Raw genomic sequence first — 18,952 nt, forward strand, 5'->3', positions numbered from 1 at the left:
AGATCCAAATGCAAACTACTGATTCCTAGAAAGTAAGAAGCATATAAACATTAAAAGAATATATGGTGTAGTTCATAAATTAAAATGTGTTTTTCTTTTAAGCTGATATCAAATCACTTCAGTTAAAACACAAAACTGCATCCATTTAACTACTCGCCCTGTGCACAGTAGTTAAAATGCCGTCGGCTAAACTTGTTCGGCTTGACTTGAGAGTTCAGTCTTTGTGTCCCCTGGGTGGAATAAGACTGAGCTAAACTGAACAGACCTGATCCTCTGGGTCCTCTCTGGGCTTCGTGTAGTAACCGCTTTATAGTTGATCCTCTCTGTCCTGACACACAGAGAGAAATGGGCAGCAGGGGGACACTGAATTTGTATCATGGCTCCAGCGCAACCCCGCCAGGGACACAATCTAAAAACCAGAGTTAGTTTGCAAATATTCCCTCTGCAACAGTGCAGGAGCTAAGATAGTCCAGGTCTTTTTATAAGCTGCTGAAAGTCTTTTGCAGTTTACTTAATGTTAGAGATCTACAACAGCAACCACAATAACTATAATATAACACTTAAAGAACCTGTCTGACGTTTTGGGAAATATGCTGACTAATTTTCTTGCTGAGATTCAGATGAGAAGATCAATACCACTCATGCTTGTATGCTAACTATGACGCTGCTTAGCTTAGCATAACAACTGGAAACAGGGGGAAACAGCTAGTCTGGCTCTGTGCAAGCTTAGCAAAATGCATATTTGCAAATCTAAATCTCACTCATTTGCACCATATATTTATTTATTCTGTCATTTTAATCTGTTCCATAACCAAAGTGTAAAACTACTTAAGAGCCAAGCTAGCTGTTTCCAGTCTTTGTGCTAAGCTAAGTTCATCGCCTGCTGGTTCCAGCTACACATTTAGCACACAGACATGAGACAATGTTTTCATCTACCTCTTGACAAGAAAGTGAATAAGCAAATTTCCCAAAAGATCAAACTATTACCTTCTAGAGTTTATGTTGACAGTGACAGTATATTACTATAAAACTAGTGACTAAACTGTAAACAAATTTAATGGATGAAGAAAAAATCCCAGACTTGGAAACTAGAGATACATTTTATTGCCCAGTGATGAAATGTCGTCAGTCAAGTTCTTTTCTTAGAAATTAGAATTCACACAGTACTAGAGTTCCTCGGAGGGAGAGTCACCTCCAGAACAAATCTTTGACGGGGTTACCGTCAGGAGCGTCTGGACAAAACAAGACTACTGTTTTCTAGTGTATTGTCCAAAACTTACATCTGGAACAAAAATAAGAGAACACTTTAATCATCCCTAGGAAGAGCAATTAGGCATCTGAAAAAAAACGTAGCAGATAAAGACAAAAAAGACACAGCAGCATTAAAGTAAATGGTAGAATTGCAACATAATTCAAAATATAAAATACAAATAAGTAAAAGTAAGGAGTTCTGTATGCTATTATTCTGGCAAACTTTTATCCACTCATAACTTAAAGTAATTTAATATATGTTGGAATGTCATCAGCAAAAGTGTGAAACCGTGACAGCGATAGCAATGGATAACATGCCTGAGTGGGAAATGTTATCTCTTTTTGACATTGAGTTGTTATTTCTTGGGGGTGTAAGCCCTTGGTTACACTTCTGTTTCTAGTTTTTATTATTTACTTTAACTCAAAGATGGAATTAAAGATAAATCCGTCAAGCAAGCCTACAGAATATGTGGGGAATGTAAATGTTCATAGAAATTAACAACATAATTCAACATTGCATTGAGAAAAAACTCCTTCATGTTTTGCGTGTTATGAAAATTTGCTTTTTTAAACCCGTCTATTCAACATAAAATCTGAATCTATTTGAATTGCTAAAATCACAGTCATTCATCGTTCCTGTAATCTTCCTTCATTATATATGTTTTCTGAATTCCTATTAAGAATGAGTGCGAAAGCAAATTTCCTCTAGTGTGTTGTCAAAGATGAAATGTTAAATCCATTAATGCAAATTCATTTTCTTTCCAGGATGACTACATCAAAAACATGGAGGAGAACACGGGCTCTGATGAAAGTAAGTTTGATTTTCTCTGATTAGAAAAGATTTTCTGTGGACACATGAGGATGGCTGTGTGGTTTAATTGTAAGTTTAATGGGTTTTCCACTGCGAGTTTATGCGGCACTATAGCAGAGATGGTTTGCAAAGACTTTTAATATTTAAATGGCTTTACTTAAATGGCCAGTTCTACTTCAAAGAAGAAGAAAAACTGCTGTATTTCAGATTCTACCAGCATACTTTAATCAATGCTAAGCGCTGTCTACCTAATACATCTGCTGTACACAACGAAATAGTGCAACGTACTTTATAGAAGTGGTGGCTTTTCTTAATTGCAGCAGTTGTCTAAGGTCATCCAGCGTGTGGGGAGCGCTGGTCAGGAGTGTCGGCGCTTGTGGAGGATGAGAACACCGTTGTGATTCAGGAACGGAAAGTCTGAGCCTTCAGTCGGATCCATTAGTTTCAAAAGGCTGCTATAATTGCCTTTGTTGCTGAGGGCTCAACTCCAAACTCCCACCAGGCTCCATTTACCTCCATGGGGTTTCTAGTCGGGGAAAAAAAATCTCACTGTTAGATAATCAGCTGTGGAGGAGGAAGTGGAAAATGGTGAACATTGTTATTTCAGTAAAATGTCATTTTTTTGTATTCAACTAAAATACAAAATTATATTTTAAAAAGCATTAAGAGAGTGCAAATCTTTTGAATTTGGAGAAAATAAATCATAGTATTGAGCTTAGCATTTGAAACATTCAACACTCTCAAGAGGACAATGTGCTGGTTGTAAAAAGTGAATAATTCCCCAGTTGACACTTGACTGCTGTGTCTTCACAAACTCGAAAGCCCAACTGTGGTTTAAAGCTTGTAGAGATCATCAACTTCCACTAGAGGACCTTGTAAATAAAGCGGTTGAACTGAGGTCTTGAGAAGATAAATATATTTTTCTATAGTGAAGGATGTATATCGCACAACTTTGCTGTTTTTCTCAGCTCTACGCAGCGTCTTAGCATCTTTCAGCTCGTTGTTTTGCTCAGCCCGCTGTTTTGACTCACTCTCTCCGCTCCCATCAGCACCGTCTTCAGAGAAAAAGCTCTTCAAACTCGCTGTACGCCACCTGTCCAGCATCAAACAGCGGATGGTCAAAGTATAGGAATAGCTGGTGAATATTGTGAAGCATTTGTAGAGCAAATGAGAGCTAAAGAGCAAGGATTGGACATCAAATTCATCACATGGTCAAAACCACCATTCCAAGTAAATTATATACAAAACTGTTGTGTGTGTAAATAAATAATTGTTTGTAAATGCATGTGATTTATTATATGTCATATGTAACACCTGTTAATTAGTGCCAATACAACAATAGACAAATACAGGTACACAATTAAATCACCTAAATCTATGAATAGAAAAAAGTAAGACATTTTAATTTTTTGGGAGAAAAAAAAAAGACAATATTTCAGCATTTTGTTCACAACATGACTTGTGTGTGATATTTGATAATCATAAATGCAAATAGTGTGTGAACTATATATACATATATATATATATATATATATATATATATATATATATATATATATATATATATATATGTGTGTGTGTGTGCGTATACTGTATACAGTATATACTTTTTTATAATTATTATTTTGGGCTGCTGGTCAGCTGAACCTTTCAACAGAAAGAACCTACTGAATGTAAAGACACTGTTCATACATGTTTCAGCCAATCAAGCGGGCCCTTGGGGTGAGCAGTGTGTTTCCGCTGCGAGGTGAGTGTGGGTGGTCGGGTGTAGCGCCACACCCACACGGCCTCACTTAAGACATTGAATAGTCTTGAAGATTTGCCTCAGAGGAGAAAGATGTGAGAAGCAGCAGCTCCAGACGTTATCCCAGCATCTGTTCTTACAACAGGGAGAATAACTAATGTAGTCTCAAGAAAACGCCTCGCTTGCTGTAGTGTGGGAGGTGTTCATTTGAATACCATTGATTTCATCCTCGTCTCAACTCCCTTTGGGGCTAATTCTGCACAGTTAATTGATCATGGTCCTCTTTATCGCTAATTTAACAGGACAGTAGAAACGCCGACATGGTGTACCTGCTAACCCCGGATAGAACAAAAGACCTAATATGAGACCTTCAGACTCCATGGTTCTTTTGTAATGTGAGCCGATTGAGACGTCAACTCGGCTCTGCACAGTTTTCAGGGCCATTACGAAAACAATAAGGTGCCTACTGCTCTGATTTAACAGAAGGGTTGGATATATTTATATATATATATATATATATATATATATATATATATATATATATTGTGCAAAAAAAATAATATATATATATATATATATATATATATATATATATATATATTATTTTTTTTGCACAATTCAAACAATAAAATTAAAAAATAAACAAATATACCAGAGATAAATGAATATCACAGTGCAGGAAGAGGCAAAAAGCCAACTGGGCTTATTTGAAGCCTCCACCTATATAATATTTAAAATTTTACAAATACCTTTATTAGACCTTGACGTCCTCTATTCGTTCTCTTTTGCCGATAAAATAAATGTATCTAATGTCTAAACACAAAAAAATACTCTGACTGTGATCATGCTTCCATTTGTACAACTTTGTGAAGTTATTCAGACAAAATGTGTCATGAAGAGTTGTTGCATCCTTTTTAATTATGAGTAAATAATTTCATAGCGCCATTGGAGTTGAATAAAAGCTGCAAGTTGTTTTAACACAGCGGCCACCAATTAAATCAAAGGGTATAAAAGTGTCTTCTAAGATGACAGTAATTGCAAATCCAGTTGAAACTAATTTTCTTAGCCTGTCTCTCATGCTTTTAATATTCATCAGCACTAAATCTTTTCGGTTTCAGATGGGTGCTGGCTCTTCTTTTGCGGCTCTTCTTTTTTCTTCTTTTATTTGGCCAGAACCAATAAAGTGCTTTATTAAATGCACACTCTGACAAAACTAATTTATGGATTCGGGATCCTGTCCAACTGCAGTGTTGAGTCGAGAACTCACAGACAAAAGGGAGAAAGCTGATCATGGATGAGAAAGCAGACGTGTTATATTATGTGTTTGATGGCAGCGTGATAATAATAATAATAATAATCTCCGAGAGATTGGAAACAGGCTCATAGCAGTTGCATCTCTTTTGTTGACATGATTACAGGCGGATTCAAAACCCATAATGGCCCTTACACGTCCCGACCCTGCACTGAATTGCCAATGCAACATGATGTAAACAACCAAGCAGAGCGGGCGAGGTGGAAAACACACTTGAGCTTTAATGCAAATTAAATCTTATGCTCGAATTTCATCTTCAGCATGTAGGAGTTGTATAAGAATACTGTGTGAGGGACGTGTTTGGTCTTAAGCTGTTGCTTGGAGGCAGACTTGATGTCTTGAAATGAACATGAGAGAGCGCAATGAGAGAGGTACACATCGCCATCTGAAACTATACTGAAAACACCAAGCTGTGTTTCCATGGGAACACACAGTAAAGTAATTAGAAGGTATATTTTATGAAGTGTATAGCTCGGCTGGAGATTCACATCCAACAACCTGAACACATGGCTTTTTATAAAGTGCTCAGTATTTCAACCCAAAACTCCTAAATTGTCAGGGTTAGAAGCATTTTTTTTTCTTGGATTACTTGGATTAAAGGTTGTTTACTTTAAAGTAGCTGTAATCAACTTTTCTTTTATACAAATTGACCAAATTACTATGTGAAACGAGTGACTTGTAGTGAAAACCCCCCAAGAGCGTTTTTCGGCAACTTTGCTCACTCTCACTGCTCTAATTAGTGTTGTTTTCAGCCTCAACAGGCAGCGCTATTCAGTGAGAATGCTCTGGAGGCACCAAACAGCTGACTGACACAGTTAAGGACTTGCTGGTGAACACAGTAACAGCGCGAGACAGCCTGATATTTCCCTCAGGAGTCGGTGGAGACCAAAAACAGATGAAAGGAGAATGAATATTGGACTTGTATTCACCAGATGGCCAGAAACACGACTCCAAATGAAGGATAATTGCGAGACAATGCTAATGTTGTTCTGTGTTGATCTGCTGGATGTGTGAATGACCAATGTTTGCTAAGTTTGCCACCGCATCAACTTAAAAGTGGATAACTTGTTGAGTTTACAGCTAATTTCCGTTATTTTAACATTTATTAACACCCGTTCTATACATTTCATCCACTCTTCACTAAATATAAACTGAGAAAACAGTAGCTGTTATTTTTTGTTTTAGACAGTAGCTTTTATTGTTTTAGACGTTGTGTTTTTTTTTAACGATTAAAACCAAATGTAGATGATTTTATTTACAGGTTCAGTGTACAGCTGCAGCTATAAAATAACCAATATGCCTTCCGAAGGGATATTGTTGTCAGAGGATATATTCTCCTAAAAAACAGAGCTGCCACTAACCAATATGCTTGTATACTCTATTTATGTTCATACTTGTACAAAGCCAATGCTATTTCTGGACATATATAATATGCATAATGTTTAATCTCGCTGGATGAGTATATTGTATCCAGATACAGATCCACATTTTCAATTATCAAACTAACACATAAAGAGGATTGTAGAGCCTTTGAACCGGTGTACCCCTGAGGGCTTTCTAGTTTTATTCCTCATATATTCAGCCTGCAGTGCACGGCTCACTGTGGTGTCTGTGTGGACGGCAGGTAGAGTCACTGTAAAATGGCACCGAAGAAAGTGGTTATAGTCAAAGGTATATTACACCACTAAAAAATAACACTCAGTGTGGTTCCCTGCCCACATCAAAGTTTATGGTCCATGACTGAAACCGTTATTAACCAAATGGAATGTTAAACCTTGTACTCTGAAACCACCAACAAAATACACTTTGGCAGTCTCTGTGAGATAAGCCAGAAGAAAGCTTGAGGAAAACCTGAGTGATGTAATTTGATGTGAGATGTGAACATATGAGATGTCTTTGCTCTCTTTGTTTTGAAGGGAAAGTCAAAATGAGAATGTATGTAGGCAGTTTGAGGTGATTCTTGGGAGGTTGTTATGACAGAAAAAATAGAAAAATCAAAACACTAATTTAATAAAACCAGGTAATGTGACCTGTTTAAAGTTTGAATGAGGTTAATATCGAAGGTATGATGAAGTAGGAGCTAAAAAGAGTGGGTTTGACCACTTATTATTCTGCATGGGACAAAAGATTTTTTGGGGATTTCTTTTTTTTTTTGCGTAGATGTTGGAAAAATGCAACAATAATTAGATTTTCCCACCAATGTTTGTGTTGAGTGCTGAAGTCACAAATGAGGGCTACGTAACTTAGAGATTTGTTTTATTTTTCATTTTTAAGAGCTGTGATTTTAAATCATTTTCAGTTACTTTGTCTGAATGAAGCTATGAATCCTGCTATCCTGAAGAACCAACAGGAACCAACACCTCCATAATAAAATTGCATTGTGGAACAAAGGCTCGTGGATCACAAGCTATAAGCTCGGAAGTGGTGCTGCTCTATGAACTGCAGTCACCAGCTCACTGTCACACCTGGTCTTATAGAACGAAAACACCACATGCCGTGACAACACAGCTTCCTTCCAGTATTTTTGGATCCCCTCAGCGTCGCCGTGTCATCCACTGTTCCCTTGCACCTCCCTGCTGTAGCATCAAAGTACCACCTAGTCTTAGGATTTGCAGGAATCTGGCTTGCAGCCACCTAGTCTGTTGACCGTGTTGACTGCAAAGCAGCTGCTCAAAGCTGACTCAGGATTTCACAGCTTAAAATTTCTCTCGCCGAGCGCCTCTTGCCACTCACTCTTAAATCTATCCGTGTGTTTTCCGAGGCCTCCTCTGCAAGGCAGAAAACGGCCTCTGATGGTGTGACGTACAGTTTGGGATGGCATTGACCAGAGGCTGAAGAAGGTGGAGGACACGATGCTATTTCCATCCCGGTCTATATCAGTGAAGGAGAGTTTGGCGTTGAAGAGTTCAACTCTCCAAAGAGAGAGAGAGAGAGAGAGAGAAGCTGGGGAGGGAAGAGGATAGAATGAAAGGGAACGTGGGAGACAAATGTGTGTGTGTGTGTGTGTGTGTGTGTGTGTGTGTGTGTGTGTGTGTGTGAGAGAGAGAGAGTGTGAAGAGGCAAGGTGCGGAGAGACAGTGATAAGTTGACACGGGGGAAGTGAGATGTGACAAGTTGAGAGAAAGAGATGCTCAATCAGTGCTGTCAGGCTTTCTGGCAATCAGACACAGTCGTTGGAGACTGCAGGCAGCGCTGTTGACGACCGGCTGCCTCGCTAATGACAGCGAGGCGTCCATGTTTTTCAGCAGTGCCGATGATAAAATCAATGGACTCATTTGTGCACACTGCAAGAATATTCTTCACATTTCGTGTTTTTTTTATTGCATACGCCCGTGTTGAAAAAAGAGGACGGAAGATCATGTTCAAATGTGTAAATATATAACGATTTGAATATGCAGCACTTCAAATGGCTGTTTTCGTTCGCTTTCAATCTGTTGAACACATACAACATGCTCCTTGTAAAGACGAATATAAAACAACAGCCGGAAGCTCTGTATTTTCTCTCTCCAGGAGGTGACAAAAATAGAGAATTAAAGCAAAACACCTCAGCTGTGATTGACACCTTTGGTGATTTGCAGTGTTGTTGTTTTTGTGCTTGCAGCCGTGGACACCACCAAGGACCCGTGCCAGAATGTGAAGTGCAGCCGCCATAAGGTGTGCGTCGCTCAGGGCTACCAGAGGGCCATGTGTGTCAATCGCAAGAAACTGGAGCACAGGTAGGTTGAGTCCTCACGTCAGAGGGAAGGATATCACACACATTCAGATGGATGGTTTTCAAAATAATATATTGCAGTGCTTTACGTTCAGTGGTATTTTATGTCATAGTTAATTCTTCAGCAGTGATCAAACTTCAAATTCAGTTGCTTGTAAGATTCAAATCTTTATGGCCATTATTTATCCTTGCATGACTCCACTTGAAATCATAAGTCATGTTGCGACACATGAAAGAGATGCTAGCTTAATGGGTAATGTCTGTCAAGGGTACATACTTTATGATGGATTAATGCTTAATACATGACTCATCACGATCTAATCTAATGCATGATGTATAATAAACTCCCAATAGTGGCTTTAATTAATATGAAGCCACTTTCACTAAGCTTAATTACTTAAAACTACACGGATCATCAGTTTGTGAGCTCATACATTTCTTTAAGACTAAAAGGAAAACGTCATCAAATCAGATGAAAGTGTCTTCTCAGCTCCGTGGACGTGATTATCCTCAACACCAGATTTGTATGTGTGTGTGCCACATTTAGCATTAAACTGGCTGATCAGCAACAGTACACTGTGTGTTTCTTTGAGCCCTAATTATTCTCTGCATTTGGTCTCACTTCATGCATTCATAACAGTGTATTTCAAATTTGACCAATCCTGAACAACCATGGCTTACATTGTGTCCACGTCATATGCTATGAAGTGTAAATACAAGCAGCTGAGAGGGTAAAAATATTCATGTCAGCCTTCTAGTTGAAATGGGGAGAAGTTCGGACAGTTATGATACCTCCCATTTGACAAAAACAACTGCAAAAGGGTCAATAAACTGTTGCCAAATCACCATTGTAGTTTTGGTAAATATCATCTGATCTGGTGCAGAACAAGGAACCTAATAACCCACATACTTGGTTTGTATCTTGTCTAACATGTTAACAAACTGCTGCAGTTATGTAATACATATCAAATATTCATTTAGTAAAGTGCAGCTGAGAAACATCTAAAAAACAATTAAATAAATAAATAAAACACTTGCATATTGCACAGAACAAAGCAACCAGTTTAGTTCTTCAATGTTATTTGATGCATAAACATCATCATGTCATGGCTCTAAAATCTAGTCTTCTGTTATTAATGCAAAATACCATTTTGAATACCACACCAAACTTCTTTTGTGATAAACTAGTTAGATTACATTGTTTGTGTCATAGGTTTAAATTACGCTTCAAGTGAGCACTGGTCATCTGGTGGCAAATTGTATGATGAGAATTGTTCTTTCTTGAGCTTCTGCTTGTAATACTCGAATTGTGTCGTTTAAGTTGTGAGAAGATGTTTTCAGCAAATAAAAGTTTAAAATCCACTGGAGGCTGCATCAAAGAGCAGACCGACACAGTTAGTGGCCAGCAGATAAAGAGCCTGAAAGTTCCCCTTTAGACGTTGGTAGAGACCACAAGCGGAGTTAAAGTGGGATTGATTGGGTCTGGTAGGTAAGTGCTCTTCAGTGGCAGCTACATGTTATGGTGTATGGTGTTTTAAAACAGCTGTGGAGCCCATGTTAATTTTTAAGAGGTGGTGAATCTATTTTGTCGTCATGTCAACCTTTTTTTGTTTGTTTTTTTGACTCCCAGAAATAATACTTTACTGAACTTCCCATGTCGATACGAGGGCGGCTTGGAATTGATGGTTGGCAGGTGGTTTGGGTTGAATCCATGGCAGCTAAAGCAAATAGAAAATACTTCCACATTGTGGTCATTTAATCCTCCCTTCACAGCGACCCTTTCACTTTCTATATAAAGCTCACTAAAAAGCATTTACTTAGTCCTTCACCCATTTATTCCACTTTGACTGGAAAACAAATGAGCAGGGTTGCAGTCTGAAAAGAATTAATGAAGTGAATTATTACCACCTTCAAAGTCTATCTGCTGTAACAGGCGCTTATCTTTTTCAATAAAGTGCTTCATTTACAGAGTCACTCCAGAGATGAGAGAGACTGTGTCCAATAATGGGTAATAAGCACAAACGCAACCACGCTAAAGCATCCCGGCATCATTAGGTAGCACCTCAGAAGCCGTACCGCAAAGCGCTGTGCTCACTGAACACAAAGTCAATCAGAGGAGAGCAAGCAAGTGGGACTTTACGAAACAGTGCTTTCAAATACTAACAGGCAAATGCAGACAGTTCTGGTTTTGGCTACCTGAGATCGAAGATATCAGCATCTCGGGTTTCAGTTGCCATCACGCCACAGTAAAAGTGATTGGAACATTTATTTAATCAACAGCAACATGTCGTCCCCATAAAGTGTCCCGTTACGTGTATTTTGCAGATGATCTTGTCCAAATCAACCGAACAATAATACGTGTAATCAAACTTCAGCAAGGTGTCATCAGAAACTAGAACAGGCAACTAGAAGTATGTTCAGTGCTCCAGTGAAAGTTTTCTTCTTCTTTTTTTTTTTAAGAAATGAGACATAAGTGAGTTTCTTAGCAATGACTCAGCTCTCCTAGAGTCTGTCTGCATTTCTTTGGACCACTGTGGACGACAGACAGCCATTATCTGATGCTCAGACCTCTCTGTCAACTGTTTCCTCTGAAAATACTAAAGTATATTAATATATATAGTATAGTAACCATGAAAACTGTTGACAGTGTGTAGCAGGATCAATGTTTCTGGAAAGAGATACTTTGAGCTTTTCGCCACACAGGCGGAGTTGATGTAGAGCCAATGCTGGTGATTCATTTCATGACCTTGACTTTAATATCTCAACAACCATTGGATTGATTGACGTGACATTTTTTTCGACGATGTATGGTCCCCAGAGGATGAATCCTATTCACTGTGACGATCACCTGACTTTTTCTCTCGCAACAGTTAGTGAAATGTCTTCACTACTATTGGATGATTGCCACCAAATTCATCCACATCTCCTTCACAATTAATTGTAATATTTTGGATTTCCTTTTGTCATCATCAGGTAAACGTTTACTTTATGATTGATGAACACATTACCACAAAAATAATGACATACCCATCAGCCTGAGCTTCACTTTGTGTTGCTATTAACAAATGTTGGCATCCTAATTCACACAATTTAGATGGATACTTGGTAAACCCATTCACCTCTGTTGTATTGGATTGGCATCTCAGTAACAGGCATCCTAAAAACCTGGGCAAATAAAACCTGGACTGACATTTGAACTTTTTCCTTTTTTCCTGTAATTATCAGAGGCAAACAGTCCGAACAGCTGGAGGCTCATGAAAGCGGCTGCAAGCCGTGTCCTGTTGCCTCCTCACCCGTGTGCGGCTCTGATGGACACAACTACGCCTCCGAGGTAAAATCAAATATTCTGCACCAGCATCTCGCTCTAAAAGCACTCTATCTTTTACCTGGAATACATACAGTATATTTTTGCTCTATTAATGGATTTTTCTAACGATAAAAAAAACCCTGGAAAGAAATTGAAAGCGGCCGTGTCATCGTTTTAAATAATGAGAGGAGTCCAGTCAAGAGCTGTTTCCTGCTGCGCTGACATATACGTGGACGCAGCAGGGCAGCACAGTTCATCACTGCTCGCGGGAGGACAAGTGCGCCGGCTCAAGCCGGCTGTGTGATTAATGACTGACGGCGTTTTTTAGCGGCATCACCGTACACCGGCCTCTGCCAGGACTATTTATTGATTTATGTATAGTTTTTAATTTTGACCTTGCGTGAAAAGGCTGGCTGTAAAATGACAGCTCATTCTTGCTGCCTTTTCGAAAGTACTGTGTCTCATCTGAATGAGCAATCTCTTTTTCCTGCGGTCACCTCCATAAATATTTTAACTGTCTCTTTCTCCTCAGTGTAAGCTGGAGCAGCAGGCCTGCCTCACAGGCAAAGAGCTGAGCATCATGTGTGCTGGTTTCTGCCCCTGCGCCACAGCCCCCGTTACCCTCTCAAATACCGACACCAAACGTGGCAAGTGGCCTTTTCTTTACCTTCTTTTATCTGTCTTAATTTTGGGATTCACACCTCCCCGTTATGCACGGCTGTCATCACTCTCATGAGTCAAAAAAAGGAGCTGTGATGCTTCACACACAGCATGCTGTCAGTAGGAGAGGACTAATCAACCCAGTGTTCCAAATTTAGGATCAATACTCACCAATTTAAGAGATTACTGTTTGCCAAATATCCCCCATGTGGTTAAAGTGCTCTTTCAATCCTGTAGTGATTAATTATTTAGAGTGTACACTATCTATCATTGCAGCCAAACCGTATTGATTGTCCGAGCTCGTAAATATGCCAATTGATCAAAAGGATGAAATGTTACTCCTGGTGTTTAGCCTGAGACTGGAAGTGGATTCCTATTGGATAACAGCAATTTCAGGCCGTGAAAGTTAATTGCGAAATAATGTTTTCTTTGAGGGGCAGATCATATACTTGTGAATGACAGCATGAACCTCGACAGCTTTACACATAAGCGAAACCTCATGCCTTTGATTCTGTTCACTGTACATCAGCAGAGTCAGATTGCTGTTAAGTGTCTGCCAAGGTTTTGAATGCTGGGATTCCCTTTTTTGTGTATGCTCCCTCAGAGAGCTGCACTGGCCAGGACCTGGCAGACTTGGGAGACCGGCTGAGAGACTGGTTCCAACTCCTTCATGGAAACGCAAAGCAGAATAACTCTGGCAAGCTCAGAGCTGGCACCGCTTCAGGTTAGAAACTCACAATGCAGTTTTATTCTCAAACTTACAACTCAATTGTCTGTGTGAAGAAGTTTAGTCTAAACAGAAAGAAACTGAAGTGCAATGCAATTTCTTTTTGCTGACAGTGCTTGACAAGAGCCTTGTAGCCAGCTGCAAGGACTCCATTGGCTGGATGTTCTCAAGGCTGGACACTAACAGTGACCTGTATCTGGACCAGGCTGAGCTGACTGCTATTAACCTGGATAAGTACGAGGTCTGCATCCGACCCTTCTTCAACTCCTGTGACAGCTACAAGGACGGGAAGGTCTCTACAGCAGAGTGGTGCCTCTGCTTTTGGAGAGAAAGTGAGTGAAGGGATCTCGACCAGAGAGCAGCGGCTATTTTGGGTCAAATCTCTCAATGATAATATAATATCAAGATTACGTCACAGAGAAAGAGAAAAAGAGGCTATTGAATAACGTCTGTATTCCACCTCTGAGCGGCAAAACAATCCTGCTATGAAAGGGGATAAACAAGTGGGTATCTTTAAAAACAGTCTGTAGAACTTGAAATGTGACACATATACAGCATGTATGTATTTTTGCAATGACACCAGAAGTAACAGTTCTTCTAGAGGAATATTTGGACATTTTGGGATATATGCTTATTCACTGTCTAGCTGACAGTTGGATCAGAAGATCAATACCACTCCTTTATCTGTGTTAAGCATCTAGCTATAGAACCAGCATGGTACTAGCTTAGCTTAAAGACTGTAAGCAGGGGGGAACAGCTCACTAGTTGAGGATATTTTCAGCACTTGACTGATGTTAAACACAAACTGCAATTTTTACATTTGTAATTGTGTGCAGCTGAATATGTATATTTTGAGAGCTGGACTAGCTCTCTCTCCCTGCTTCTGATCTTTATTCTAAGCTAATCGCCTTCTGGCTCAAACTCCCCACAAAAAAGCGTATGAAGTAAATTCCCAAAAATGAATAATTTCTTTACCAAGTCTGAAAGCCTGTAGGCTTTAATTTCAGGATTGCAAGGGTTTCTCAGGCTAATCAACATCTTCAAAAGCACATTCTGGTTGTCTGTTTCTTCTCTTTCACCTTCGGCAGTTTGTCTATTTTCCACCACGGCTTATCCAGGTCTGACAATATTCCCAGACAGGATAAGCAGTCCTCACATTCTCCTGTTTTATCTGAGTCATCTGACAGTTTGCCAGGATCCCTTTCTGGCAAATAGAAAGTCCTTCAGAGAGGTCCTGACCTGATTCAGGGTTCCCTTGGGCTGAAAAGACTCCTCCATCAGCTTGACTGCTTCCTCCTCCACTTCTTTTCACGAGTGGTTTCCTTGGTTGCACCAATGCCTTTTTGGTCCCAACTCGGCTCTTCGTCATTGATCTTTGGCCGAAGCAGTTCTGGTACCTGGTACATTTATGAACTATGCTGGAACACGGTGTTCCTTATGGAGTCCAATAACAAAGCGTCGCTATGTTCAGATCAGGCAGACTGTTCACTTCAATCAACCCCCTCCTGGTTTCTAAGGCATTGGTAATGTGGGTGTTGAGGGGTTTCCTCCGTGTAATATGCAGCCACATAGTATACAGACCTTTACATTGTGTTATGTTGCAGCCATAAAAACAGGATTTTAGAAATGCTCATTTTTGTTAAAAAAGAGAAAAAAACTGAAATATCACAATGGCATCTTTGAGATGTTTCGACACCTTGATTGGAGTCCACCTCAAATTATTTGGACATTATTTGGAAAGGCACACAGCTGTCTATACAGTCTTATAATGGAGACAATGTATATCAGAGATAAAACCTAAACTAGTCTAAATACTCAATGTCAATGTGGTGTTGAATACTTCTTGAATGCACTATATCTCATTATCTGGAAAAGAAGCTCTAAATCTATTTGTGCAGCATCAACTTTTGCCAATTTGCATATTTATTTTGTTATATGAATGCACAACTGCAGATGGTTTATGGGGATATCCGGTGCATACCTCTATACTACTGTATTATGAGCTTGTGTGAGGTTGTGTCACATCTCCCACATCTCATTTTTTAAATGCCCTTGAATATTGAAGAATGGTTTTAATATCTGGTTCTTGGATCAACTTAAATTGAGAACATACTGTTCTTTTCTTTTTCAAGGACTAAAAGATGAAAGCAGATTACCTGAGAAATGTCAGACAAAATCATATTACTAATCTAAAAACCACTGGTGTGCTTGAATAATCATGAAGTAATGAAAGCTTGCCATTGACAGCCATATTCTTGACATTTCATGTTCAGTTCATGTTGTAAATATATTACGATCAGGTGTCTCTATGGATGTTACCTTTGCTCTCATTGCTATTTCAGCTGTGCTCATTTTCAACATCTGCAACATTTGACCTTTACTACACAAATACAGGATATTTCTGGCACTAACCTCATTTGTACACCGATTGCTCCATTGATCATTCAACCTGCATGCCATAGATCACGCCGACTCCCTAATCAATTTTTCATTACCAGCTGGTGGTATTTATAAACCATTTAGTGATAATGGTTTTATGATAATGATTTGGAACAGGACGTCAGACTTCATGTAGAGAAATAATTACATAGTGTTATTTTAACAAGTATTGATTATGCTTTGTGAATTAATCTTGAGCAAACACAATAGAAATGCTGTGGACACTACAAATGCTTTATTGCCTTTGGGGTCAATACAGAGATTCTTTTTCCTTCTTTGTTTCCATTTCTATCTATTCTAGCGCTTCAGCTCATTTCCTGGTCATTCTCAGGCTACACCCATATGTTCTTTCACCTCTCGACGATCGATAAGGCTCGAAGAGAATGAAACACAAGACTTCTTAAACAAAAGATTACGGGCAAAACAAATTATGTAATTATGAAGAGGCATTGAGATAAAGTTTGGGGAGAGCAGTTTTAAGCGTCGTCTGTCATCACTTTTCTTGTTTGATTCTCACAGAGCCGCCGTGCCTCGCTGAGCTGGAGAGGATCCAAGTGCAGGAGGCGGCCAAGAAGAAGCCCGGTAAATTCAGCATTTGTCACAACAGTCCTGTGACGTTCAAGATATATTTGATTGACGGTTTTGAAACACTTGACTTGCATAGGAGTATCCTTTTAGACAGAAAATTACCAGTGACTCACTTCAGGTCCTTTCAAAGTCACACAATGCCACGTAGTTTAGCCATGAAGTGCACCCTCGTGTCACTGCACTCTCTCCTTGTCTCGGGGTGCTCTAGTGTAATAAGGCCTTGAGCAGCTGGAGGAGGCTCATTTAAAAGATCTCAAGCTCACACCTTGAATTAGGCCCTGCTCAGACTGGGGAGGGATTAGCGGTCAGCACTGGCTTTCGGAAAGAACCAGGCTCACTCGCCCGTTTGGCTCCTTGAGAAACCCCCATGCTACAGTTTCTGCTTTTTGCAGCTGCTTTTTACTCTGCAGTTCCAAACCCAAATGGAAGAGAGAAGTTCTTCCATCCCCGAGGCCCTCTTGTCTCCTTGTGTCGTTGCTTGTGTTTTTCGCGGCAGTGGAGGGCGGGGTTCGTTGCTTGTTAGAGAACTTCTCTTCGGATTTGACAAGATTCTCCTGAGGGAGGCTGAAACAGTGGAGCTCTGTCACCGAGGCTGTCACTTCATTTTTACATGCCACTCTCGCAGCATAACGAAACACCACGCCAACATACTGTATGAAACCGCCAGCATATGCAGGCTCATCTAAAACTAACAGGGAGGCCTCCACTGTCTTCGTGGTATTCTCTGCCAAAAATCTGCCTCTCCATCCTGACTGATGCTCTTATCACAGGTTCACTAAGGCGTGCTGGCGTTCTCGTTTATGCTGCGCTCATCTCAGGCATCAGCATGAGGCAGCTATTTGTGCTAAGGGTATAAATATTTAACAACGAGGCTCGTCCTTGCAGGGATGTACATCCCCAGCTGCGATGAGGACGGCTACTACAGGAAAGTTCAGTGTGACCAGAGCCGAGGGGAGTGCTGGTGCGTGGACCAGCATGGAGGAGAGATGATGGGCACCAGAATCCACGGAAACCCGGACTGCGGTAAGAGAGGGGGGCGGGGCTTAGGGCAAACCAATATGTTCACACTAACCACAGCTAAAAAAATCTTCTATTTTCACAATCTGTAATGATTGAAGTTGTGTTTTCTCAAAATATTAACATATTTGCCCGTGCAGAGAGATTTAAGCTTGTACACACACTGTCCGGGGTGCAGCTGTTATTTCGTCTTGTTTCAGGTATTATTTAAAAGAAATCTCAATTTAGTGCACTGACCTGCCTTTCATTCTTTTCATTCTTTGATATAGACATGCACCTTTAGATATTCTCAAACAAGCTGTTTTCTAAAGACAACAGGTTGAGTTATTTTTTACTTGTTTAAAGAACGTTTATTTTTATTTTTTTACGACTCAAATAGGAGGAGACAGCTGCACCTGTCCAGTGTTTGGTTGCATCTCATGGTGAGGTTGCATATTGCGACCAACTGAAAACCCCTATAGGCACTCCTCCCTTTTCAAGACTGCAGTAAAGTGCAAAACAGTGGTAACGCCGTTCACCTCGCTCAAAGGCCACCCTTATCATAATGACACTTCTTTAGGAGCAACAGAAGTCAGGCAGCAGCTGGCGGTATCTCGGTTTTGCACTCTGCAGCTCACATTATCGCAGTTACACAAGCATGTCGGAGAGATGCGAAGGCCTTCAGGTAATGTAAAAACAAGAAAGGCTCTCGCTGGAGCCAGTGTTTGGTTTGTCCATCCTGGGCTACTGTAGAACAAATGTTCAGTATCCGTGAAGGTGACCTGCAATTCTTAGTTTCAGGTGATTATACACCACTGATTTTATTTATATTATATTCCATTTATGATAATAGATCCCCCGAAATGCTACGAACTGATCCTTTAATACAAAATCTATGTATATATCCTTTTCCAGATGAAGTAGCGGGATATTCTGGAGATTTTGGGAGTGGAGTGGGATGGGAGGATGAAGAGGAGAAGGAGGCAGAGGACACCGGAGAGGAGGCGGAAGAGGAGGAAGAGGAGGAGGGCGAGGCGGACGATGGAGGATACATCTGGTAGAATTGTCTGACCCCACGCGGAGAGCCGTGTCACAGCCACTGGCCTGAAAATCTACAGGGATGGCTCTCTCTTCAAAGCAAAAGATTTTGGGATCGGACCTGGGAGGCATGGAGTAGTGTATCATCCTGGTGGGAGATGTGGTGCTGGTCAGGTCCAGGGATGAGACAGATGACCAGTTTTTGTCTTAGATATGTGTAATTGCTTCATTCTCTTGTCTCTGTTTTTTGAGCAAGAGAGCTTTTTGTTTTGCCGTCCTGAGAAGGACCCACTGACTACTGCACCGTAGGTAGCTAAACCATCAGAATTCCTATCTTGTCCAACCGCCATCTATGCATATAGAGATT

At 40.2% G+C, this 18,952-nt stretch overlaps 1 protein-coding gene across 1 annotated transcript in view; it reads left to right on the forward strand.

Annotated features, from left to right (window-relative positions):
* LOC306732864 (testican-2) overlaps positions 1-18,608 on the forward strand; it is a gene marked incomplete at both ends in the record, with an annotated part of 36,833 nt that extends 18,225 nt beyond the window's left edge. The window contains 9 exons of the mRNA XM_079214038.1: positions 2,017-2,062; positions 8,720-8,834; positions 12,056-12,161; positions 12,670-12,788; positions 13,406-13,521; positions 13,638-13,856; positions 16,483-16,545; positions 17,437-17,574; positions 18,463-18,608. Of these exons, the coding sequence (XP_079070164.1) occupies positions 2,017-2,062; positions 8,720-8,834; positions 12,056-12,161; positions 12,670-12,788; positions 13,406-13,521; positions 13,638-13,856; positions 16,483-16,545; positions 17,437-17,574; positions 18,463-18,608 (1,068 nt within the window). The remainder of the gene's footprint in view (positions 1-2,016; positions 2,063-8,719; positions 8,835-12,055; positions 12,162-12,669; positions 12,789-13,405; positions 13,522-13,637; positions 13,857-16,482; positions 16,546-17,436; positions 17,575-18,462) is intronic.
* Positions 18,609-18,952: the final 344 nt, after the last annotated feature.

Source organism: Taurulus bubalis (genome assembly GCF_910589615.1).
Source record: "Taurulus bubalis genome assembly, chromosome: 2".
NCBI lineage: Eukaryota > Metazoa > Chordata > Actinopteri > Perciformes > Cottidae > Taurulus > Taurulus bubalis.